Source organism: Hipposideros armiger, unplaced genomic scaffold (genome assembly GCF_001890085.2).
Source record: "Hipposideros armiger isolate ML-2016 unplaced genomic scaffold, ASM189008v1 scaffold_123, whole genome shotgun sequence".
NCBI classification, from domain to species: domain Eukaryota; kingdom Metazoa; phylum Chordata; class Mammalia; order Chiroptera; family Hipposideridae; genus Hipposideros; species Hipposideros armiger.
Genome location: NW_017731473.1, coordinates 3,161,126 through 3,186,046, shown reverse-complemented (window position 1 = coordinate 3,186,046; position 24,921 = coordinate 3,161,126). Strand labels below are relative to the sequence as shown.

Below are 24,921 nucleotides of genomic sequence, written 5' to 3'. Positions count from 1 at the left end.
CCTGGAGAAGAAGAATATGGTAACAGCACAGAGACAGAAAACCTTGGGCACATCCAGAAAACATTGGGGGAATGGGGGGGAGCTACAAATGGCAGCCACCACCAAAATGATGTTATGGAGAGGTCGAGATTCAGGAATTTATATTGGCATTTGGTGGGGAGCCAATGAAAATACCTCAAAATAAACCTCTAGCACTATCCTAGGACTCTTAAGAAAACCCACTGAGAAATATACCCTTATGTGACTGCACTTCTCAGCTACTTCAGTCTCTCCCAGTGTCAGCGCTTCTTGGAGGTCAGCTTTGGCCTGGACCATGCTTCCTTGGAGTAGCTGCACCTCCTCCTTCTTATGTCCTAGCTGCCTGTCCAAGAAGGCCATCTCCTGCTGCTGAGCTGTCACCTGCATTACAGGAAAGGGAAGGATGCAAAGCTTACAAAGGACATGCAGCTTTCAGTGCTGAGATGGAGAATAGTTAGTCCAGCTAAAGGTTGTGAGTACAAATTAGGAGCTAGCTCGGTTCTATTGGGTTGTCAGAAAAGTCATGACATATTTTTTCTATGTTTTCTATTGTGAAAATGCGTCATGACTTTTCCGACAACCCGATAATTATCCTAGCTGCAAGACTCAGGAAAGCCAGGCTGGATGTACAGGCACGAAACACCTAATAAAGACCTTGAGCTCACGTCCATAAAATCACTCAGATCCCAGGAAACAATAGGATAATAACGATTATCCCTCAGGTCATGGTTTTTCAAAGAACTTTCATATCTATACCTTATTCCACTTGACAAGGACCTTGGCAATGGAAGTTAGGCAGGGATTTTAATTTTTTTTCATTTTTTAAATTTAAAAATTAGTTACAATTTTAAGGGCAACATGTGGTTGTTTATAGAAAAAGCAGAAAATGCAGACATGCAAAAGGAAGAGAATGGAAGATCCTCACAATCCCCCTTATCAGATGACCAGTTTCATACTTTTGTATAGACTAAAAATACAAACACAAGTTGAGTGTTCATAAACATATTTCTCACAAATCATCTCAGTATATCCTGTTCTCAGAGTCGCTTCTTTTACTCAGTCATATATTGCATTGAGTTGGGACTCAAATATGGGTTGGGCTCTACTCTCAATCACTAGGATATATAGCCCCATTTATGCTTTATACTTAACTTTGTATTTTCCAGTCTTAGCTACAATCAAACGTGTATTACATGTTATAATCGTCACATGAATGTAGGTTTCAAAACAACATGAACTGGTTTTTCAGGTGTCTGTTGCCATACCTGGCTTCTCAGCTTCTCCAGCTCTGCTCTCTTGGCTTGCAGGAGGGTCTCGGACTCTTTAAGGACCTGCAGGTGGTCATCCTCATTGCGTTCCGCGGCCTCAATGTCTTTTTGCAGCTTCTGCAGCCTACAAAGCACGCACTACTAGAGCAGATCCGAAGGGAAACTCCACCCAAAGAGCGTCTTCCAGCACCAGCCCCTAAAGGCCCCACAGATGCCCCAGAACTTACTCTCCAGTCAGTGTTTCCTTCTTCTTGTTTAGACACTGGAAGTCGGAGTCTTTTGCTGCAACAACTTTGTTTATTTCTTTCAAGATTTCTTCTTGTTTGATTTTGTGCTGCTCCAAATCCTTTGTGTCAGCCTGGAGCAATCTAAAACACAACCGAGGGGCCGGCTGAGTGGCTCAGTTGGTTAAGAATTGGCTTAGGAGCGCGAGATCTGAGCAACAGGGCCGCTGGTTGAATTCCCACATGGGCCAGTGACGCTGTTCCCGAGCTGAGCTGTCACTGAGCTGCCAACAGGTGGTAGGATGGTTCAGCTGGTGTAACAACAAGACTGCCTGTTGGATGGTGGACTACGCCCACCCGCAACTAAGACTGAACTCGGCACCTTGAGATGAGCTGCCGCCCGGATGGCTCAGTGGATGGGGCGTGCGCTCTTAACAACAAGGCTATGGTTTGACTCCCACATGGGATGGTGGCTACGCCCACCTGCAACTAAGATTGAACACAGCACCTTGAGCTTAGAGGCCACGAGCTGCCGATGGGAAGCCAGATGGCGACTGGCGCCCTCCACAACGAAGACTGAAGAACAACTTGGCCAGTCCCCTTCCCCAATTCCCCAACATCCCCAATTCCCCAACAATGTTCCCCTCCCCCAATTTCCCAATAAAATCTTTAAAAAAATAAAAAAAATAAAAAATAAAAAAACCACATCCGATTATTCCCTCCAGACCCCTTAGACTTCACATGCATTATCTGTCATAAAGCAGTTATCATCCTCTTAGGGCCAAGCTTCTCATTTATCTCACCGAATACATCAGTGGCTGAGGGATCCACCTACCTGAACTGCTGGTCGGCTTTGACAAGGTTAACAGCAGTTTCCTGAGCTCTCCTTTCTAATTCCTCAGCATCTTTCTCGGTTTGCAATAAATTTCTCTTGACATCAGTGAACTTTTCCACAGCATGTTTTGTCTAGAAAAGAAACTGCCATTAAAAGCCATTCAGTTATAATACTCTCTCTCAGTTATTGGCGGTGTACATTGGTATAACTCTTGGAAAACGATGAGGCAATACAGAAGGACTGACAAAAATGTTCATTCACTTTGACTCTCCCAATCCTAGAAAAGAATTCAGAAGAACTGCTACACAAAAATGCTCACTGTATACTGAAATAATATGAGGACAAATAATAGATTCAGCAAGGAATAATGCGTCAACACAATGGAATGTTGTGTAGCCTTTAAAATGAGAGATGATGTGGCAAATGGAAGAATGTTAATGATATTATGTTGACTGAAAAACATACATTTAAAATGGTGTAAGCACTGTAAGAGCAACTATATAAAACTGCATCTGTGTCAACAAAGACAGAAAGGTTATGCAAAAAGAAAAGAATCATCTGAGGGTGGTGAGCCTGGATGTTCTTATTTAAAAAATAATCTGTAATATTATTATAGGTTATGTTTTTCAATTAAAAATATCTACCCAATTAAGTGGCAGTGAAGTGATTTTACCCATATTCCCTCCAAACAGAGATTCTGGCTGTACTCTAGATATTCATCATGTTAATTTAAACCTCATTCATCTCAAGATGATTTAATTATGGCTGAGAAACACAGATATGAAATACTTTTAAAGTATTTCAAAAATCTTCCTATACAAGATTTGGCAAAACCAGTAATTTTTGTTTGTTTATTAACTTGGTTTCTTTTTCAGTCTAAAATAAGAGGCTTAAAACAATGTCACCAAAGGTCCAAAAATAGAGTTTGTTTTGCACCTGGTTGAGAAGTGACTCATCTTCAGCTAAAAAACTCAAGTTTTGCAATTGCACTAAAGTCAGAGGCGTCTGTATGTTAAACTATATCAAATATCCCATGTGGATACAAAAGGGCTGGCAAGCTCCCAGAGAGCTAGATATTTCTTCACTCTACTTCTTTCCATTTCAAAAGGCTGGTTTCTGTCAGTTTCCTCGCAAAGCATTGGACAAAACTCACTACACACTCCAGAATGCCAAGTTTCCAAAGTAGTTTTTTTTATCTCCTTCTATGTCAGGTTTTAACATGTCTGGCACATTCCTTACAAAATGCAGCACTTCCTCCCTCCCTCTTTCTCCTTAGCAAGCTGCCTCCCTGAGTCATTTTGGGAGGATGAAGGGGTATGAGCTTAGTAGCCTTGGTTATCTTGCTATCTCTGCCTACAACCGGGATCATCAATTTTCTTTTGTGTACCAGTGATCAATTTTTCTCTAGCCTGCTCACATCTATTTTCTCTCACACCAATCTAACAGGTAACAGAAGAAGGAACTGGTCATCTGAAAAGAGAAGAGGGTATTTTTCCATTCTTATGAAAGCCATCACACACAGAATTTCTTTAATAAGTCCTTCATTTCAGTTCTTGGGTAATAGATTTCTATTCATTTAAATCAATCCATATTGAAATAACAGTATAAAAATAGTAGTTACTGAGGTGCTTCATATGGGTACTGGTGTTCTGTCCTGGAATTCTCATCTGACTAAAAAAGCTCTCTTGGCGAAGCAGAACTTGAACTGTGTGACCCTGGGCCAGTTACCAGCCTCTCTGAGCTATATCTGTGTCCTGGGCTAACGACCATCTTACAACCATCTTACAGGGTTGCCAGGAAGGTTAAATAAAATGCTATTTCTGAAAAAGCCAATGTGTGGCCATAGCAGGGACTCAATAAAAGGTAGCTCCTTTTCCTCCTTGCCTTCGTTTTGTGTGGTAGTCTCAAGAATACTATCTCAGACCAAAAAACAAAAAAACAACAACTTGATTTTATATTATTGACTTAGAGAACAAAGACTAGGAGTCCTGTAAGGTCCACTGTTGCTTTATAAGAATATAAGATTGACCTAGTTAATAAATACAGACATCAAAGCTAAAATAATTTAAAAAGAGACTCACACAAGATAAGGAACTGGTGTGTGTCTGGCACTAATGACTTCAAGAGTTTTAAATATGCTGCTTCATGTGATTCAGACTGAACAACCCAGGCATTCTCAGCCTAGATCTACGGACGAGGGAAGCAAAGCTCAGGGACTTCAGTGACTTGCTCAGATTCTTAGAGCTACTTAACTAGCAGAGTCCAGCCTGGACCCTGGTTGTCTGACTTGGACAACTGTGCTCTTATCATATTTCCTTTCTAATCCTTCAGGCTGACTCACCCCAAACCACAACTGAACGTACTTTCTCTTTCGTGCATAAAAGTTCACTCTCAGCTTCCGCCAGCAGTCGGTCAGCTTCCCTGAGCTCTGCCCGACGTTTCAGAAGGGTCTTCTCGATGCACTCAATTTCATCTACAATATCTTCATGGTGTTTGAGTGATTTTTCCATTTCTAGTTCATTCATAAGACTCTCCACATCTCCATCAATGAAGTCTCTAAAAGAATTATATACACATTAAGAGATTTTAAATGTAGACAATATAGACACATGTAGCCTAACTGATAAAAAGATGCACAATGATTTTCTAACGTTATATGAGAAATGGTAGGAGAGGCAGCTACACTTGGTTATGCTCGAGTTTTATGTTCACCTTTTTATTCAACATGTCATCCTATTGACAATAAGTGTACAACATGTTATGGTGTATGATGCACTTTTTTTGTCCTTTTTAATATAAAGAGTATTTTTTTGTTTGCACTTGGTCAAGACAATGTTGATACTTCCGTTCTTCTGTGGTATAAAAATAAAACAAATCACTACTACAATAATCATCTATTTCCTCAAAACTATCCTTTAAGACCCAGCTGCTCCAAAGACCACCTAATTTTGTCTGTTTTCCTAGAGTAAAATTATGGCGATGATATCTAACAAATCAAAAAACATGACATGGGATTCGGTAACTCAAAGCTATCATGTCAAAATTATTTGAAAACTGGACCATCTATGTGGGAAGAACATGAAAATAAATTCATCGATATATTAACAGATTCTTTTTAAATGAAGGCATAGAGATGATATTTAGTTTTTCTTTGAACATTTTTGTGTTACCAGATTCCCTAAAATGATCATTTATTATACTTTTATATCTGGGAAAAGAAGTAGTTACTGCCCTACTATCCTCACCCCCCAACATACGCATACACCTACAAAAATAATAGATATAACCATCCCCCAAACCTGCAAACATCTAGTCCCAATCTTTTGCTGGTGTGGTCCCTGCTTTCCCCCGCAAGGTCTGTTAGAAGGCAGAGAGCGTATCTAGCTCACCCCTGTGTCCTCCACAGGTCTCCCTCGCAACCCTGGTGCTTGGGCGAGCCTGACTTAAATGACAAAAACTGGGGAACTGTCATAATTCATTGGCCACTGCAGAAGATGGGCTGCTACACAAATGGCCACTCAGCAGAGACTGATGTGTTAACAGGCCCACACCTGGTGCTGCAGCTACTTATAACATGGTGTGAACAGTACTAAGCCCAATGCTGTCAACCCCAAACTGTGGGCGCCTGAGATGAGACTTTGTGTAACGGGAACCCTGACCTTCATCTGGAAAGACAGGCTGGAGTTAGGCAGGGGGGGAGACATTTTAGGCAGAGAACGGGGTGTGCAAAGGTGGGGAGGCAGAAGAAAACGTGGTGCCTGAGGAAACCAAGGCAAAGTAAGTATGGCCAGAACGAACATGGTGTGTGGGAGAGAAGGACAAACAAAACGGGCAGCACTCAGATCTTGGCGGGTGGTGTATGTTCTGATGGGACCGAGCGTCACATGGGAGAGTGGCATATGAGATTTATAGCCATGTCGAGGTAGAAAGAGAGAGAGACTAGACAGGGAAGGCCAGTATGGAAGCTGTTACAATGACTCAGGCTGAGGCTGATTAAAAGCCAGCAGTGGAGATGAAAGAAGGGGACTAGGTGAAGAGCTGTCGGTACAGAGTGAGCAGGACTTGGAGGCTAGCTGGATGCCTGGGGGCCTGAGGGGAAGGGAGGAGTTGAGGAGACTTGGTATGCTTTTGGCCAGGTAACTGGACAGGGGGGACAGTTGTGCCACTCTCCAGGACAGACTACAAGAAGAGCTGAATTGGATTATTGGCTAAGAGAATTTAGGCTTACACTGTCCAATATGGTAGTCACCATGTGGCTATTAAATTCAATTCTTTCCCTCAGCTCCATGAGCCGTATTCTAAGCGCTCAGTAGCCACACGTGGCTAGTGGCTATTGTTTTGGACAGCACAGATTAGAACATTTTCAAGATCACAGGAAGTTCTACTGACGACACTGATTTACATTACCTTAATGAACAAATACTATATTCATCCGAATTATAAAAATAAAATGGCTAGTAACAATTACTTTCGCTGTTGATGCTTCTGGATGGTTCTATGTAATTCTTCTACTTCATGCTCTAAGTCTTTCTTCTCTTGCAAAAGATCATCAATGTTGTGATGCAGTTCTTCCATTTCTTTCTCAGACTGCCGCTTCGATGCTCTCATCCACCGTTCCTGTTTCTTTGATTTTAAATGCTGCATTATGTCTTCTAATCTAGAAACTTCACTCTCCTGAACAAAGAAAAAAAAAAAGCAATACTGAAACATCACCTGATGTCTTCCCTCTTTCCTGCAATTAACTGTGGTTAAAGTGGCATGTATATCTGACCCAAAAATGGGGGTAAGCTTTTAAGGCTGCAGTATAAAAAGAAAAATTAAGTTGAGCCATTTTTTTCACATACTATAGATGAAATTAGTAGACTAATAAAGCTTTTAGCTTTTCTCTCTGTCCAACTACGGTTGATACACATTCACCAAGCGCCTCTGGTCGATAGCCTCTGCCTCGAGCTCGGCATCTAGCAGAAGATACACAGGGAGCTCTCTCTCCTCCAGGCACATGGGAGAGGAGCTATCTGAGAAGGCTGCCCACAGGGAGAGGTGCTTTGCCTGGGTTTTGAAGAATAAAGGAAATGGAAAAGACCTAAACTGAAGAGATAACGAGCAAATACAAGTGCACCTGGGAAACTAGAGAAACAGCTGGGTACTGTTGGAGATAAAAACCAGCTTAAGAGATCATCAAATGCTGAACCAGCAGAATTGCTACAAATCTAATGTGCACTGAAAAACTGCAAGATAATGTGAATGACTGTCATTTTTAACTATGTAAATATACACAGTCCCTTTGAAGTCAGTCTGACCCATTAAAAGGGGGCTGGTGGCTGGCACCCAGGTGTCCTAGACCTTTACCGTCTTCTCAATCTGCTAATAAGAAAATGAAAAAAACAAAGAGCTCCAGGTGTCTTGAGTTTGAAGGAGGAGCTTGTAATACATGTGATTTCTTTAGAACTAAAAAGTTATGAAGCAAGCTAGTGATTACAAGGTAATCGTATCTTGGAATCTAACCTAGGAAAAAAATATGAAATATAGAAAAATTTACACACAGTTAACTACAGTGCCTACAAATAAAGAACTGTTGTGTAGTCATACTGTTAAAAAACATGTGTAAAACCATGGGGAAAGTCTCATAATATTAAGCGGGAAAAACAGAATACAAGGTTGTGTATACAGTAAAATAAGAACGATGAAAAGAAAGAATCAGTAAATCTCACCATCCAGGGATGATCCCCATCAAACCTTGCTGTATGCTGCTCATACCTGTGTGTATATACAAGCACATACATGCGTGCACACACATACAAGCATATATGTGTATAAGTACAGGCACTAGTATGTAAATATACATACACATTAATATAATTCTTGTCAGTAGAAAAATATATAATAAGCTTTCTAAAAACAGTTACCTCCTGGACCGAAAGCATTTTTGTTACAAAATATTGTAGTTAAACCAAGTTTGTAGACTGGTCTGGTACCTTAACTCCTGTCCGGGACAGTATTTTGTATAAGAATGCTGACTCAATTCTAAACATCAGCCTTACCAACAGGCTTTTGGGGTCTAACCCATTCATAAGTAGGTCAGCTCATCAAGTATATAACCCTAGTCAGTGTCCATGGATGCAGTGTGGACAGGATCTCACGTCTCCCCACTTACTAGGTTATGGTGCTCCGGGACGTTGCAGTGCAGCACACCCATAGGGATGAAGGGGACAGAGAAGTTGGGGGGAGGAGGTCCATACACGATGGGGGCCCCAGCAGGAGGCGGGCCATACACCACAGTGCCAGGGGTGAGAGGTTGGCTATTGCTGGGCAGGGGAGGAGGCGGCGCGTACAAGGCCATGCCCTGGGGTACGGGAGAACCATCAGGAAACACAGTGTACAGCATGTAACCAGGAGGAGGCACAAACGGGAGGTCCTCTCGGTCATCCAGCTCGCTGTCTTCCTGGCTATCTCCTCCACTGTCTGCATCTTGAAAGAAATAAACAGAGTGTTTTACCTCCAAGGCTTACTAGGTAAACAAGTTGAGCAGAAAACAGTAGCATTTAGGCCAAGATACCAGGAATGGGACAATACAATTCTGCAAAAAATGTCAAAAGCAGTTTTAAAAAGCAGATGAAAACGGATTCAAATTACTCTCAGTGGCTATAGTTGAATTTTTCTTATGCCTATCTGTTGGTTTGTTTTTTTTCCATCTTCATTCATTCATTCATTTATTCAGCAACCATTTGGATGCCTGCTTTGTGCTACATAAAAAACCTACAGAGATGTGCTGTGAGATCCCACAGCTCTCAGCATTTACCACCGTCATGACAAACAGCACTCTCCAAGGTGTTGGTTTACTTCCTATCTCCCCTACAAACAGGAACTGTTTGTTTATTACTGAAGACAAAGAGCCTAGCATACAGCAGGTGCTCAATAAATGGCTCCTGAATGAACAGAATCTCAGGAGTGGGGATTCCCATTTTACAGGTGAACAGTTTCAGAGCAGCTAACTGATTTGCGTAGGATCACACAGTTACTTAGTGAAAGAGCTAGGATTGACTCCAGGTCTGAGCCTTCCACACAGAGCTTTAGAAGACAGACCTCTGACACTTCATTTTAGTCAAGCAAATGAATGCCATGATTCAAGGATGTAAGCTGCCATGCTCCAGGAGCACAGGCAAAGAAGCCTGTGAGTGAGGCTTCCCTGGGCGGGGCAGGGCGGGGGAAGGCTCCATTGAAGGAGTGTCGTTTGAGGACTTGGATGAGGAGAAATAGGTTTGGGAGAGGAAGGAAGAACAAGGACATTCCAAAGAGAGGGTTTAAGACACTGAGGTTTGAGGCTGCTGTTGGGTGTGGCTGACGTGTGGGAGAGTGATGGGAGGTGAGACAAGAGGACAAGTGGTCACTGGCCAAGACCAACGCACAGAGGGCCTCGCAGAGCAAGTGAAGGAGTCTGGACTGTGTCGTAGGGATTTCAGGGAACCACTGAAGGGTTCTGAAACAGGCATGAGAACGGCAACTTCCCTTATGCGATTTAACTTACCTCTATTTGAAAACGATTTATGTAACCCACTCCTGATGGGAGAATACACCCAGTATCCCGAGGCAGGTGGGGGTCCACTGCCTTCTTGCCCATCCTGCTGCCCAGGCTGTGGTTTTCTAATAGGAGTTGAGGCTGTGCACTTAAGGCCAACACCAGAGTCCTTGGTGGCCTGGGAACTGTGGCTGGAAACCTAAAATAAAGGACAACAGAGCATACTGTCTATTACAAATGAAAAGGCTGATTTTGAAGAATGTCAATGTCTACAGCAAAGTTGAGATGTAGCAAAGTTGAGAAAGAACTGCTTTTGTTTCATATATCATAATTCTCACTTTTCACAGACAGAAGCGACATGTGATTACATGGTCATATAAAATGCATGGGTGTCAGCCTCTCTTCTCCAGTACTTATCTTTTTCAGTGGTGTCTCTTCTTTTGCGTTGTCCTTGAAGGCCCAGCAACTGAGGCAAAGGACACCAGTGAACTTCCAAGGGACTCTGGGGCTGTAAGTGTCCCGATGCCCTGGGAGCTTGGCATGGCTTTAAAGCTCTACTCTGCTACTCTCCCTCACCCACACTGCTTCCACCTCCAGCCCTGGTTGTGCCAGCGATGTTGGCTTCCTCTAGGCTTCTGGGAAGGGAACCTCAGATTCTGCTCTTTGGGGTTCTGACTAAGCCTACACGCCCTGGGATCCTAGAGAGTCAGAGCTGCTTCTGCCTGGCTGCTGCCTGTCAGCAGATTTGAGCAGGGTGTCGCCCAGCCGTTCTGCCATGGATGAGTGTCACTGCCCTCTGCTTCCTTCCCACGCTCAGGCCCCAAGCTCTGACCACTCTGTGTCCTGAACGCCTCTCGATGCTGTCTCCTCTGCTCCAGCTCTGGCTTCCTCTGTCCTTCACCTGAATGCGTTCAAACAGCCCCAAGCACAGGTTGCCACCACCAGTCTCATCACCACACTCATCCCAATTATTCTTTCTAAACTATAGCTCTGATCATATTACACACAACCTCAGTTTCCTAAGGATTACATAATTAAGTGCAAGGGATTTCTGAGGCCCTTTTTAAAAAAGCATGACCCCAATCTACTTTTCCAGCTTCACCTTTCACTGTTCCCATCCAACCCTCTGGCCCCACAGGCTACATGCCATAAGCGAAACCAAATCTCTTCGTCTACACGAGCTGTCGCCTCCCTTCTAAAAACCCATCCCTTCAGGGACGCTAAGTATTGACTTCACAACCCTGCTTGTGAAGCCTTCCTTCCTGAACTTCCCCACAAGATGAACCCTTAACACTGTTCTGCAGCTACAGTACACAGGTCAAGTCTGCTGTCACCTTCATGTCACTGTTTTGTAATTACATTGGTGTGCCTGTCTTCCCTGCCAGCCCATGAGTCTATGAGAGCAGAAGCTATATCATTCATCATGGTACCCCACCACTGCCTAGCATTCAGTAAGCACCAAATGAATGTTTGTTAAAATGAAATGAAATCCAGGTGCCTATTTTTATGTCTGAGCACCTGTACAATTCTATAATTTTTCAACAGGCTCTCTGGGCTCAAGTCATCTTATCCCCTCACAGGATCCTCATTCTGGGACCCCACAATGTACCACCTAAGCATAAATGGGCAATTGCTACATCCCCTGGGAAGGCCCTATTTTCATCTCAAATATTAAAAACACTTAAGAACTTCAATGCATGGCTTAGGCTTGATATATTGTTCTTGACACTTGTTCACAAATTTGGAGAAGGGAACATTGTCACACTTTCTTCAAGAAAATTCAGATATACTCCCAGTACCACAGACTTCATACTTTTGATGACGATGGTGGTGGCATAAAGTACCAATAGCCTCGTCTTTTGAAGGGATCTGCCATGCTGCTGATGTAATCATTCTGATAAGAAACTTCACATCGCAGTTCAGCAATTTCTTCCAAAAAGTTTTCAAAGCTTCCTTTGTTATCTGTAAAGGAAAAACAGTGTATGAAGTTGGCTATAAAATCATCTACTTCCTTTCTCTCTCAAAATACAAAAGTGACTTCATGACAGTCGATGACTTTTATCAGTTCCTCAAAGCTGACTTTCAGCCTGCCCTTTGGTAATGAGATTTTGCTTACACCTAAAGAGAACAGACATATCCTTCTATTGTTCACATATAAAGTATGCCAGAGAAAGAAAAGAAACAGATTTGTAAACATTATTTCTTTTGAAAATACAAAACTAAATCTCATCTCTTTGTAAGCAAATCCCTTCATACTGTACTTACATAAAATGCTTTTAAAAGTCTTTTATTTATTAAGCTAATGATCACTGCTGTGTGCATCAAGCATGGAACTGATCTGTAACAGTTATATAAATTTGTTAAAGGTCAGAAACAAACAAGATGATTTGAGAAAAACTACCAAACCACTACCAAAAGCACAGCCCAATACTTACCAGCCAATACCTTACCAGCCCCTGTGAGGTCTAGTAAATTCCGCAGTCTCGTGATCTCTGTCCTTTGTCTCTCCATTGTGTCACTCAGTTTCTCGATTTCTAGAACCTGTGAGTTTGCACCTCTGCTGCCTACATCTGCTTTCTCCATCTCAATTCGAAACTATTGAGAAATCACACACACAAGGTTGCTAATGAATAGTCTTTCCAGATGTACTCATCCCTGCCACTTCATTATAATTCTATAATTTTTATTTACACTTTACTAATGAGGAAACCGCATTACTCCTTATAATTAAACCGCACTGTGCCTGGCACACAGAAGATAAAGTAATGACTAGTAATTGCACTTCAAAACTCTTTGGGATGTCACCTTATCCCTACAGCGATCAGTCTTTTAGGAACTGATAAGGTCCCAACAAGGAAAAGGTCTCAGGTACCAGCACTGACCTGCTCCTCCTTATCCCTGAGAAGATTCTGCAGGAGTTCGATCTCCGCCTCCGCTCGCATCAGGTCCCTGGCGGCTTGCGCTGCCTTTTTGCTGAACCTCTCCGTTTCCTGGAACTCCTACTGGGACAGAGAGAGGTGTGAGAAAGGCACCACTGCTGTCTCAGGTTGTCCTCTTAATTTCCTTCTTCCTCCCAGGTTGATTCCTCTGCCTGGCTACCCCACATACACGTGGCGCCAAGTCCCAGCTTGTCCTGTGCTGTTCCCATCACTTGTCAGCCTGCGCCATCCCTCTATGGGGCCACGTGGGCAGGGTGCTGCAACAGAAAGCGCAAGACCTAATTTTTTCTTCACTGTTCTAGTCTTCCATGACTGGTGTGGACGCTCACCATTAGACTTTTCTCTCCTATAACATATTATCTCACTCTCATTAGCATTTGCATCCTACAAAGACTGTAACAGGCATTATCTCAGCCAGGAGTTATAACAGGCCTATTAGGTAAATATTAATCATCTGACTGCACGAGATGAAAAGTCTCAGGATCAGAAGGATTATATGGCAAGCCTTTAAGACCTTTGTTCAGGTGTGTATAGATTCTGGGTTGTTGGAAAAGTCATGACGTATTTTTTTATGTTTTTTTGTTGCAAAAATGCGTCATGACTTTTCCGATAACCCAGTATCTCCCTCCCTGAGCAGATCCCCTACACTTTGAGGTACAGATGGTTTGTTTCATTCGAAGGTTCCTTTTAGGTCTCAACAGAGTGCAGGATATATGGCAGGGCTGTGACGGGAGAAATACAATCTTCAGGTCTGAAGGGAAACAGACAACTTTATAGAGGTTTAAAAAAATAACAAAAGTCTATCACAAGAGATCAGTAATACAAGTTGCTATGTGTTTTGACAGCAGCGGCACTGGTGGAAACTTGCTCCATACAGGTAGGCTCACCTCTGCTCGCTCCTGGTTAATCTTCATAACAGTTCCATGAAGGGACTTCAGCTGGTCTTTGGCAATGGTGAGCTCAGCTGTGGCTACCTTATCAGAGGCGGCCACAGCTTTCCTTAGTTTCCTCAATTCTTTATCTAAACCAAGAAACTGCTCCTGAGATTTGGCATCTTCAAGTTTCTTCTAAAATGAAAGAAACGTTAATTAAACAGATGAATCATTTGGTAACAATGAATTAAGATGTACTCTCCCATGAGGGCAGGGGCTGTGTTCATTGCTGCACACCTCGTGCCTACAAGACCTGTACATAGTAGGTGCTCAACAAATATTCACTAAGTGAATGAATAAATAAAATCATCTCAAAACTGTATGGTAAACTTAGAATGCAATCAGTCTTCTTAGTCAAGAATCTTAATGATCATAAATTCATTCATTCATTGGAAAGACATTTCTTGGCACCATCAGCAAGTGATGGACCAGCCACTTGGAATCACTGAGTCAGGCGGTAGTGCTATGCTGGTAAATAAAACAGACTTGGCTGCTGCCCTCAAGGAGCTAAGGAGAGGCAGATATTAAACAAATACTCCGACAAATGTATAACTAAGACTGTGGTTAGTGCTATCAAGGGACAGAACAGGGTACTATTTGAGAGAAGAGCAGGGGAGACCCAGGTTGGTGGGAAGGGGGCAGTCAGGGAGAACAGTGGAGGATCATGGTCCAGGGGAGGGAATGGCATGTGGGGGGGGCCTGGAAGGAAGATAGAACTTGGCATATTTGATGAATTGAAAGAAGAAACATGGTAAGAAAAGGTGAAAGAGCTTAACAGAGGCAATCATGCAGGGCCTCCTAGGCTTAAGAATTTTGATCTTTACTCTAAAAATAAGGATGCTATTAGAGTGGGGAGGGAGACAGAGATGGAACTGACAAGAACCAGTTCACGTTTTTGAAAGAACATTGTGGCTGCTCTGTGGATCAGGGTCATGAGTGGAAGTGGGAGATCTGTCGGGTGGCCGTAGCAGTGGCCCAGGAGAGAGATGATGGCTGAAGGAGGGTGGTGGCGTTGGAGAAAGAAAAAGTACATATATTCCAGATATACTGGGTTGTCAGAAAACTCATGACGTATTTTTTCTATGTGTTTTGTTGCAAAAATGCATCATGACTTTTCCAACAACCCAATATTTTGGAGACGAACTCAGTGAGACTTAGGGGACTGATGGGTTCTCAGTGAAGTATGAAGCAAGTCATCCACTGAGGCTGGGAGAAGGAAGAGGTAGATGTGAGAAGGGAGAGGATATGAAATAATGAAGCATATGGGAGAATGAGCTTAATAGAGAAAAGGGTCAAGTTGCCCATTTGAGGTTGGTAACCAAGAGTTTATAGTGATACCACTATGCCTGGAATGGTGATTTTTTTTTCTCTAGGAATACTTAGCATGTGCAAGCCCAAAGAAAGCAGATAGCTGCAGTTGTCAGGGAAGTAAGACAAGAGAAAAGGGCAAGGGATTTGAGGATATTTGCAAACATGGCTATAGTGGTAGATTATGGAATTTAAGGAGGAAAATAAAGACAGGAAAGCTTAACAGACAGAAAAGTGGTGCTAATGCACTGGAATTATCAATACGGTTGAAAAATCATCAGAGTTGGGGGTGCTGGCAAAACAAGAGGATACGATCAGAGTGGAACACTTCAGTTTGTGATTTCAGAGGTGGTGGGCACAATTTCTAAATTGGACCAGGTCTAAGATGTGACAGTGGGAGTAGATGGTGGAGATGCGATGGAGAAGTTCAAAGAGGCCAGGGTGTTAGAAGGGAAGATGAGGAATTTAAAGTAATTTCCCACGGATGTGTCCAATTGGGCAAGGAGTTTCAAAGGAGGCAAACTCATCCCAACGACATATAAGTACCACCTCAAGTCACTCTTACATTCCCAGTTCTCTTGTTTGCATCTATCATGGCACCCTTGACTCAGGCCCTTGATTCCATGACATGCATCCAGGTTCCCCTCAGGTCAGGTTCACCTCTGGGCCAGCAATGCAACCAGCGGTGACTGTGGATCACACCCCTTCTCAGCTGGCCTGATTGCTCGGGGCAGGACCAGGCAGTAGGAACTCCTGTGTGTCACTTTCTTAGTCTTCCCACCTTTTTCTCTAACTCTTGGAGTTGAGCCAGAATTCTCTCCTTCTCTTCATCAGCTTCCTGAAGTTGGAGATCTGTAAGGCCTTGGATTTCCTCCATACTTTTTAGATTTTCTTGCAAATAGTGAATTTCATGCTCCAATTGCTGGATTCTTGCTTCATGTTGCCTCTTATCAAAATTAACATGTAAGGAAACAGGAGTTTTGATTTTTAAGCAAAATATGTTTTAAGCAAAATAAAAACTTTTTAGAGAATGATATCTCATTTTACTAAGAAGAGTATCAAATTTTGTATGAGTTAATGGGAATGGTTTTCTCTTAAATATTCTCTAGGATCCATTTTAATGTTTGTCTCATTAAAATAATTATATCAAGAAAAATCAGATTTTGGCACCATACTATACTCTCCCTTGCCTCTAGGACAAAGAAAACAGTGTTACAATGAAGCCTGACTTTGACATCAGAAGCTATATTCAGGGTTGAATTTTAGTCACACCCAGCTTGACTTATTATGAGTGAAAATAACATTTATACTGTATTTACATGGGAGAGAAAGCATTGTAGTTTGCTGAAAACGTGAGTATTTGCCAAACACTCCCCTCCGGCCACCTCCTGCCCTTTTCTTACTCTTGCTTCAAGGGCTCTCTCACAGGTCTGCCTGAACTCTTCTTGTCCGTTTGCCAGTTTCTCTTGTTGCAGAGCCATCTCTTCTTGGAGTTTTCTCTCTCTCACTTGTGCTTCCTCTCTTTCCCACTGGGAGCATGCAAGGATTTCACTGAATTGTTTCTGCAAATCAGCAAGACTTTTCCCTAAGACATCTGAAGGACTATGGATTCTGGTAAGGGAGAGAAAAGATGGTATAAATGTGACATTTTATTCTGATGCTGGATGCTGGGTACAAACATGCTGGTAACATTAGAAGTAAAAACAACTGTGTGGAATGGGACTAGTGTCAATCCATAGCAACTTACTGAGCATAAGTGCAACCCATTGCTTTATTAAATGTCTGCTGTCACTATGAAAATACAGGCTCCTAACAGGCTAACAATGTTTACTTAAAGAATAAATGTCTGTTTCTTATATTTCAATTAGACTCAGCTTTGTTTAGATTTTCTATCTAAAATGCATAATGTGGCTCTAGTTCCTGACCATATGCAGTGAACTTTCAAGAAAGAGATACTCTTAAAAACTTTTTTTTAAATTAATACTAAAAAGCATAAAAGATTTAAAATGTAAAAAGAAATCAGTGACAGACAATTTGAATTAAGCAATCTTGTGTCTCAGTGATAAAATATGATAAGGGGGAACCTACAAACACATTGTCCATTCACAGGACTTGGAAAGGTGAGTTCATTACTGACCCTCACAACTCGGCCCACTTTGTACTTTGTGTACTTGGGCATCTTGATTTCCTGTTACCTCATTTCCCCAGCTCCTGACTTCAGTTTTCTCCGTAGCTCATCCACACGAGCTGCCACGTCTTCTGGACGAATCAAACCATCAACCACATGGTTAAGGTGATTCTGGAAATCTTTAAGTTGCTGTTTTAACAGGTTATTGTCATCCTAAGGAAGGGGACAAAATGGGGAGGTCAAAGTTACCAAAATAAAATTTAAAAATACACCCACATACACAGCCTGTATTACTTGTTATATAATAGTTTTATTCAACTCCTTTACCATTTTTTTTACACTCCTTCCACCTGGGCTGAAAATATATGAATCTACTGATCAATCTAAAGTCACAAAAGACACAATGAGGCATTATGATGTCTCCTGATGTGGCGCAAAAAGGAGTACCTATGAACACTGCCTATGAATGTCTTCTTACCAAAACCTAACTAACTTGAATCGAAATAAGCCCCCATATGTAACAGCAAGAAAAAAAAGAGAAAACCTATAGACTACAAAAGCCTTAAGAATCAAGTAAAGCAAATGCGAGGTGTGTACCTCATTTGAATCCTGATTCCAGCAAAACACTTATAAAAAATTTATGAGATAATTTGAAAAATGTGAATACTGATAATGTATTTGATATTAGGGATTTATAATTTTAGGTATAACAATGGTATCCATGCTTATGATTTTTTAAAGCCCTTTTTTTTTAGAGATGCATACAATAAATAAAACAGTATTTACAATTTTGTGTTTGAACTCCCAAATTTAAAAGCCCAAGGTAATTTTTTCATGTGCTTCCTTAAACTATTAATACTTAAGGAAGAGTAAATATCAAAATCAGCTCAGCCCGGCGCTGGGTCCTGGCAAACTGTCTCTTTTCTTGAGCTAATGTTAGTAGGGTTACAGTTCATTGCAACTAAATGAGTTCCGACAGAGCGAAATGTAGAGTGAGTTTAACTTGTATTCGGAATCAGGTGGCTAGTAGGCCAAGTAACCAGAGGACTGGTAGTCTCACAGCATCCAGCATCCTGGAAAGCTGACTTCCATTTCTACACTGGGGGAGAAGGCCCCTGAAGAATATATTTTAGTCCTTTTTTTGAAGAGATGTATACTGAAGTATTTATGAGTGCAACAAAGGTGCATGAGATTTTCCTTAAAATATTCAGCCAAAAAATGTGGACTAATTGAAATAAGAATGGAAGAATACTGAGACTTGTTACAGCTGGGTTGACAAAAGGTCATAAGACTATTCTGTTTTTGTGATTATTTGAGATTTTCCACAGTAAAAATAAAAAATAATCCAATGAACACCCAACATGCACACAACTCACAGCAGAATGGGAAGCACAGACATCTTTTATGTTTGCTTCAGAGGCTGAACCGATAGGGAAAATTCAATTCTACGTTTTTAGGTTTCCTTAAACTTTGAGGAAAAATATTCAAGGCATTGGAGGAAGAGAGAGAATCTGGGTGAGCTTAGTCTGAGTTGTCACAACACCCACACATGACTTTTGGGAAGCTTTCCCCAAACCACAGCAACTCTGCCCCTTTATTTCTGGTAAAGTGTAACAGCTGTCAACTCAGTCAGCCAAGCGGCCCCTGACCTCACAGATCTCAAGACCTGAGTATCGATTCAGGGATCCAGGTACTTATTTTTCAAACATCTGTTCTCTTTGAGAGAGTTTAATCATCTGGAAAATTCTGTCCACCTGCTTCTCCTGCAGTTTGTTGGGCAGGTTATTGTGACAATAGCTATTGCCAAAGAAAACCCCCAGCAATGTAAAATGGCTGCGTTTTTAAAAGCATCCTTTCTGAGATAGGGGCTGTAAAAACTGCCAAGTTAAGAAGTTCTATTGCAACCCACTGTAGGTAAATTCCTGGATAGTTGCAAAGATACTTCATTGGAAAAACAAGGCACCAATCTAATAACTTCAGCTCAGTCTGGTGACAAATCTGCTTCTAGGATAAATGAAAGTTATTGCGTTTACACAGTATTCTTTGTTTACTATTGACACCACCTCCATCTCTTTGCGCTATCATAACAACATAAAGAATATGCATATTAATAATTTTAAAACAATGGCTCAGAAGGGAACAGAGGCTCTGGTACTGTCCCACTCAAAATTCCTTTTTTGTAATAATTCAAGTTGCTTACTGCATGTTAGCACAGGTTGTTAAGCGTCTGACTAAAGGTATCAACATCTTTGAAAGTCCCATGTAATAACCAACAAGTCTCACCTGCAGCTGTTTTAGTTGCATGCGGAGCTCACTATTTTCTTGGTCCTTTTCTTCTGAGAGCTGGGATTTCTCGAGGGCATTCTTGAGGGCTTGCTTTTCCTGCTCAAGTTCTGCTTCAAGGGCTAATTGTTCTAACTATTGCCAGAGGAAGCAATATGAAAACACAAAATTGCAATAATTTATGATCTAAAAAGGCACAGAGAAATTTACATATATATGCAGTTCCTTGCTAGCTATGGTTTTATAACATTTCAATTTTATGTTTGAACTCCCAAATTTAAAAGCCCAAGGTATTTTTTCATGTGCCTCCTTAAACTATTAATACGTAAGGAAGAGTAAATATCAAAATCAGCTCAGCCCAGATATAGCAAATCAGAACCTCTGGGGGTGGGCCCAAGCACCTCTCTTTAAAAGCTCTGTGAGTGATCTAACAATCACTGCTTTCCTTTCCCTTTGACCAATATTTCTCAAACTGTGATCCTCAAGTACCTGCATCAAAATCACTTGGTGTGCCTGTTAGAAACGCATAAGCCTAGCCTCCATCTTGGACTTGATAAACCAGAATCTCTAGGTGGGCCCAGGAATCTGCATTTAACAAGTTTCACAAGTAATTTCATGTAACTAAAGTGTACCAATCGGAGACCTATAAATCACAGAGAGAAGATCTGTTACGCTCCATACTGTCAATATGTGGTTTGAAGACCAATTCTGGCTGTCGTAATGCCAAGGAAGGGAGTGTCCCTTTCCACACCAAGTGAATTTGTGAGAAGGCCAGGCTGTTATAATAGTTTTGCCAAGACTTGTGAGAGGAAAAAAAACAGGACAATGGAAGTACAAAAGACAATGGATTTCAAGCTAAGGGCTGGCTTAAAACGTAAAGAGAGCTTATTTGAAAGGAGATGCCATCTAGGAATTTTATTTACTATTATTTAAAAGTATGTATATACTATTATTTTATTGTTTTCCCCCAATCTCCTTTTCTGCACTCTGATCTTATCAACTATAATTTTGTAAAACTTGGTTCTCTTGAAAAATGTAATCCTGAAAATTGACAAGTGGTTATTCGATACCTGACAAGTAAAGGAATACAAAGCAATTCCTATAATAAGCCAGGCCTAGTCTTACTTCCTTTTCTAATCATCTGAATGCTATTTCACATGAATTCCTGGGATTCAAACGATCCTATTTTATCTCACTTTCATCCAATAAAAGCATACTGACCCTCCTCATGTCCCAGGCACTGAGAAAACAGACACATCGTTTCTGCAGGGCTGTATTCCTGGACCACCCCGCCCCTGCCACAGACCCCTACCCCCTTCTTTCTCCTACACCTGTTTCATGTACTGGACTGTTGGCCTCACAAGAACAGTGACCACGGCTGTGCTGTTCCTGCAGCATTCAGAGCACCTGGCCCTCAGTGGACCATCAATAAGTACTTACTGGATGAATAACTATTTCTACAATTTGCAAATATAATTTAAACTAGTGGATATTTCATCCAACCAAAATAGGAAGTAGCAAAATGAAATTTAATGTCAACTTAAAAGAGGTCTCCTCTTACAGCTGTTTTGAGAAAGATAGAATTCTAGCTAGGTGCTTTCATGCCCATTATCTCCCTTGTCCTCATAACCCATTTTATAGATGACAATGCATTTGTCAAAGACTCAGAGCCATGAAATGATTTGCACTTGTTCACACATGCGCAGTATTTGAACTCAGAATATCTGATTCCCAAACTGTGCTCTTCCCATCACTCCACATACATGATATGAAAAAGCGTTTAGTCTTACATCACGTTACAGGAAGGCTGATACGTTAAGTCCACAGGCTATTTGCCTTCTGGGCAGCTTTATGCCCCTACTTACCTGGCTGAGCCTTGTTAGTTTTTCCAAGTCTTCCTTGAGCTGGCTGGTTTCAGCATCGCGTAGTTTGAGCTGTGTCTCTAGCTCAGCCTCATAGGCACTGAGCTCCCCCTGCGTCTGCTGTAGGGATGCATTCGCCTCATGCTGCTCCTGGAGGGCGATTTCTAGCTCTGCAAGCTCCTGGAAGGATTCAAGGTATGTAACTACAGAGCCCTCACTGTGCTGCTGAAGTATCTGCAAATCATTGTAAGTAACTTGAGCACAGTGAGCCAAATGCTGGCCAGCCTGGCACAGAAAGTTCTCATTAGCAATATGATGAAGCCACAGGCTGTGCATATCCAGGTCGGAAAGCAAAACCCTCACTAAATATAATCAGAAAAAAATCAGTCAGCTACCAACATGTTTTCCCAAATAACCAGTGGTATAATACTTTAAATGTGCCTGAATATGAAAGAAGAAAAAGAGAGAGCAGAAGAAAATTTAAGACCTTTTTTCCATCAGACATTGGAATAAATGTTTTCACATTCATTATTTCATTGCATCTTCATAACTGTGTAAGACAAGACATTATTCCCATTTTACAGATAAACACCTGTAGGGAATGAACACCTAAGTAAATGGCATGGGGCTCGTGGCTGAGAAAGGATACAGTCAGAATATGAACCGAGATCTCTGACTCAAAAGCCCACACTGTATTAAACCACAGTATGTTCACTTATCAGAACAAAATGGGTCTAGCACTGTCTAATATTAAGGATGATAGAGTAACGTAAATGAGTGCTAATGAGAATATAAGTACATAATGATTAGCATACCTCAGTTCTGAGTCACTTTAGCCCATCTGTTTTCTATGAATAAACAGTACAGCTTTCATAATATTAAAACATATTAATTCAAATTTTCAGAGCCAGCCCTATGGAAGGTGAGGTTTGGGGATCTGGGTTCTCATACATGATAAAGTTTGCCGAACAACTAAAACAGAGCAAGTAAAATCTCCAAAATGGCAACAATCAGGGACTGAAAGGTATAATTTATAACACTACGTCTGTCTTATCTGTAAAATAATGTTAAAATTATGAATGACAACAAGAGTAAGAAAAACTATGTTGTACTTAAATTTGAGACACAAATAATAAAATATGAATAATTTAATACAGCATTTATAATAGCTATAATTTCATATTCTTTTTTTATTCCTTTCAGGAATAGAAATTCAGCTAAAATAACCTTCCATTCTTAGTAAAAGAAAAGTAATGATTCCAAGTGTATCACAACCAAAGGAAGAAAAAAACCAAAAACACTAAATGGCCACTAATACTTTTGCCACTTATAATTGCACTGTTGCCAATGTCCTTAGCTAACTTCATTTGGACATCAGCTGCTTCTGAGGTTAAGACAAACAGGAAGAAAAAACAAAGCATACCTTCCGCATATTTTCTGCATCTATGGCAACTATTTCCAGCTGGTCCCTCTCCTGCTCAACCTCGGTCAGTCTCTGCAGCAGTGTCTCTTTCTCGTCCTGTAGCTTTCTGCACTCATTCTGAGCCTGAGTTGCCTGACCTTTGACGGTCCCAAGGTATTCTTGCAACCCACTGATGACACCTTCCAATTCCTTCTTCAGGGCTTCATTGGCTGCTATCTGGCCTAAGATGGAAAAAGGGGAGGTAATAATGCATAGAAGAAAACACTTTCAAGATATATAAATAATTACTGCATTTAGTCTCCTTAGCTATTATGTCAGAAAAGTCATGACGTATTTTTTCTGTTTTTCGTTGCAAAAATGCATCATGATTTTTCCGACAACCCAATATTTGTCATAGCTAAGAATGAAAGTCTAAGCTTTCAATGATTTCCTACTATCTTATTTTTCAAGATATGATAGTGTCCCCCATGCCCCCATTATCCATAGTACAAGAGTATTAAGCAGGTATACAACCAAAATAGTATATTCAGTAGACATTGCTTATAAAATGTCTAACTCATGCTGTAAAAAGTTTATAGTGGGGGGCCGGCCGAGTGGCTCAGTTGGTTAAGAGCTCGCTCAAGAATGCAAGCTCTGAGCAACAGGGTTGCCAGTTCGATTCCCTGCCCAAGCTGAGCTGCCACTGAGCTGCCAACAGATGGCAGGATGGCTCAGCTAAAAAACAAAGTTTAAAGTGGTAATTTCCAAATAAAATGAAAAATGTGCAGCAAGCCTGAGTTCTTGCTGCTAGCTACACAAAAGAAAACCACTCAACAAACAAGACTAACCCAAGACCGGGAGCATGAACTTGAAACCTGAAGACTTAAAAAAACCAAAAAACCATATATTAGGTAGCTACCATGTGCCAGGCACTTTATAAAAACTATCTCACTTAATCTTCCCAACGACTAATGATTGAGATAGAAATAGCTTGTCCCAGGTCACATAGCTGATAATGGCAAAACTGGGTCTGGGGTCTTCTTAGGCCAAGCAAAGGCTCTCACAATCACAGCCTATTATCCTCCTCTTTCACTGTCATGGCAATGTCACAATTTAAGTTTGCATTGCAAAAAAGTAGATCCCAAAATTCTTTCTACATTATCGTTATAATTAGACACTGAATGCCCTGATGCCAATGGACTCTCTGCTCCTGAAGGATTTAATGCCAGAGTTTATTATGACCATATTTTGACTTCTTGCCCACTGAATGCAATGCCCTAACTCACCAGGACATCAACACAACAAAATTAAATAAAAAATTTTTAATTTTATTAAATACTTTTGGTTACTGTGCAAATATTTCCCTATCAGATACTAGTACTAACAGCTAAAGCATATTCAGCTAATATCTGGATTTAATACCTGTCTGGGTATCATTTGTTTTTTATTAATACTGAAACTGATTTATCTTAAATCAACTTAAATTCTCACCTTCAGTAAGCTGTTGTTCAAGGTCCTTAATCTCTTCAGTTTCTTTAGCAATTCTAGAAAGTATCTCATCCAAACGGCTTTCAAGTTGTTTGTACTGCTTGTTCATAATGTCAAGCTGTTGTTCTTTACCCCTTTTCTGAGCCTTCATGTGGCACTGAATTGAAAGAAAAAAAAAACTTTTAAAAATAGTAATCCTTAATGTTTCTCAAGGAAGAATGGAAAATAAAATATAACGATTTGCATCTATTTTGTGTCAGGCCGTGTTGTTTTTGCGTGAGTAGTTTTCATTTAAACATCGTAACTTTATGTGGGAACCATCTCCACTTTATAGCTGAGCAAATTGAGGATAAAAGAGGTTAAGTGATTTTTCCAAGGACACAGCCAGTAGGTAATGTAGCCAGGTTCAGAGTTCTCTGAACTGCATTAAAATGTCTTTTAAAAAGGGTTTCCAAAAGTTAACTGAGTACATACATATACATATAGAAAAAGACTATATTCCAAATGTTAGCAAGGATTATATCTGGGTAGAAGGATTACAGGCGATTTTTTAATTTTGGGGTTTTTTTTGTTTGTTTGTTTTTTGTTTTTTTTAGATTTTTTTTTTTTAATTGGGGAACTGGGGGAGGGAACAGCACTGGGGAATTGGGGGAAGGGGAACAGACAAGTTGCTGTCCTTTTGTTCTTCAGTCTAGTTGTGGAGGACGTTGCTTCACTG

General features: G+C 41.0%; 1 protein-coding gene across 8 annotated transcripts in view; it reads right to left on the bottom strand.

Moving 5' to 3' along the window:
* CNTRL (centriolin) overlaps window positions 1–24,921 on the bottom strand; it is a 77,457-nt gene that overhangs the window by 17,465 nt on the left and 35,071 nt on the right. For 7 of the 8 annotated variants that reach the window (XM_019648244.1, XM_019648247.1, XM_019648246.1 and 4 more), the window contains 19 exons: window positions 24,207–24,360; window positions 22,737–22,957; window positions 21,317–21,493; window positions 19,452–19,586; window positions 17,236–17,381; window positions 16,444–16,651; window positions 15,822–15,986; window positions 13,688–13,867; window positions 12,744–12,860; window positions 12,297–12,456; window positions 11,675–11,823; window positions 9,871–10,060; window positions 8,500–8,813; window positions 6,814–7,019; window positions 4,709–4,901; window positions 2,346–2,476; window positions 1,514–1,654; window positions 1,284–1,410; window positions 235–399 (listed from right to left, as the gene is read on the bottom strand). In XM_019648244.1, coding sequence (XP_019503789.1) covers window positions 235–399; window positions 1,284–1,410; window positions 1,514–1,654; window positions 2,346–2,476; window positions 4,709–4,901; window positions 6,814–7,019; window positions 8,500–8,813; window positions 9,871–10,060; window positions 11,675–11,823; window positions 12,297–12,456; window positions 12,744–12,860; window positions 13,688–13,867; window positions 15,822–15,986; window positions 16,444–16,651; window positions 17,236–17,381; window positions 19,452–19,586; window positions 21,317–21,493; window positions 22,737–22,957; window positions 24,207–24,360 — 3,279 coding nt within the window. The remainder of the gene's footprint in view (window positions 1–234; window positions 400–1,283; window positions 1,411–1,513; window positions 1,655–2,345; window positions 2,477–4,708; window positions 4,902–6,813; window positions 7,020–8,499; window positions 8,814–9,870; window positions 10,061–11,674; window positions 11,824–12,296; window positions 12,457–12,743; window positions 12,861–13,687; window positions 13,868–15,821; window positions 15,987–16,443; window positions 16,652–17,235; window positions 17,382–19,451; window positions 19,587–21,316; window positions 21,494–22,736; window positions 22,958–24,206; window positions 24,361–24,921) is intronic. The other variant, XM_019648248.1, reaches the window with a different exon arrangement.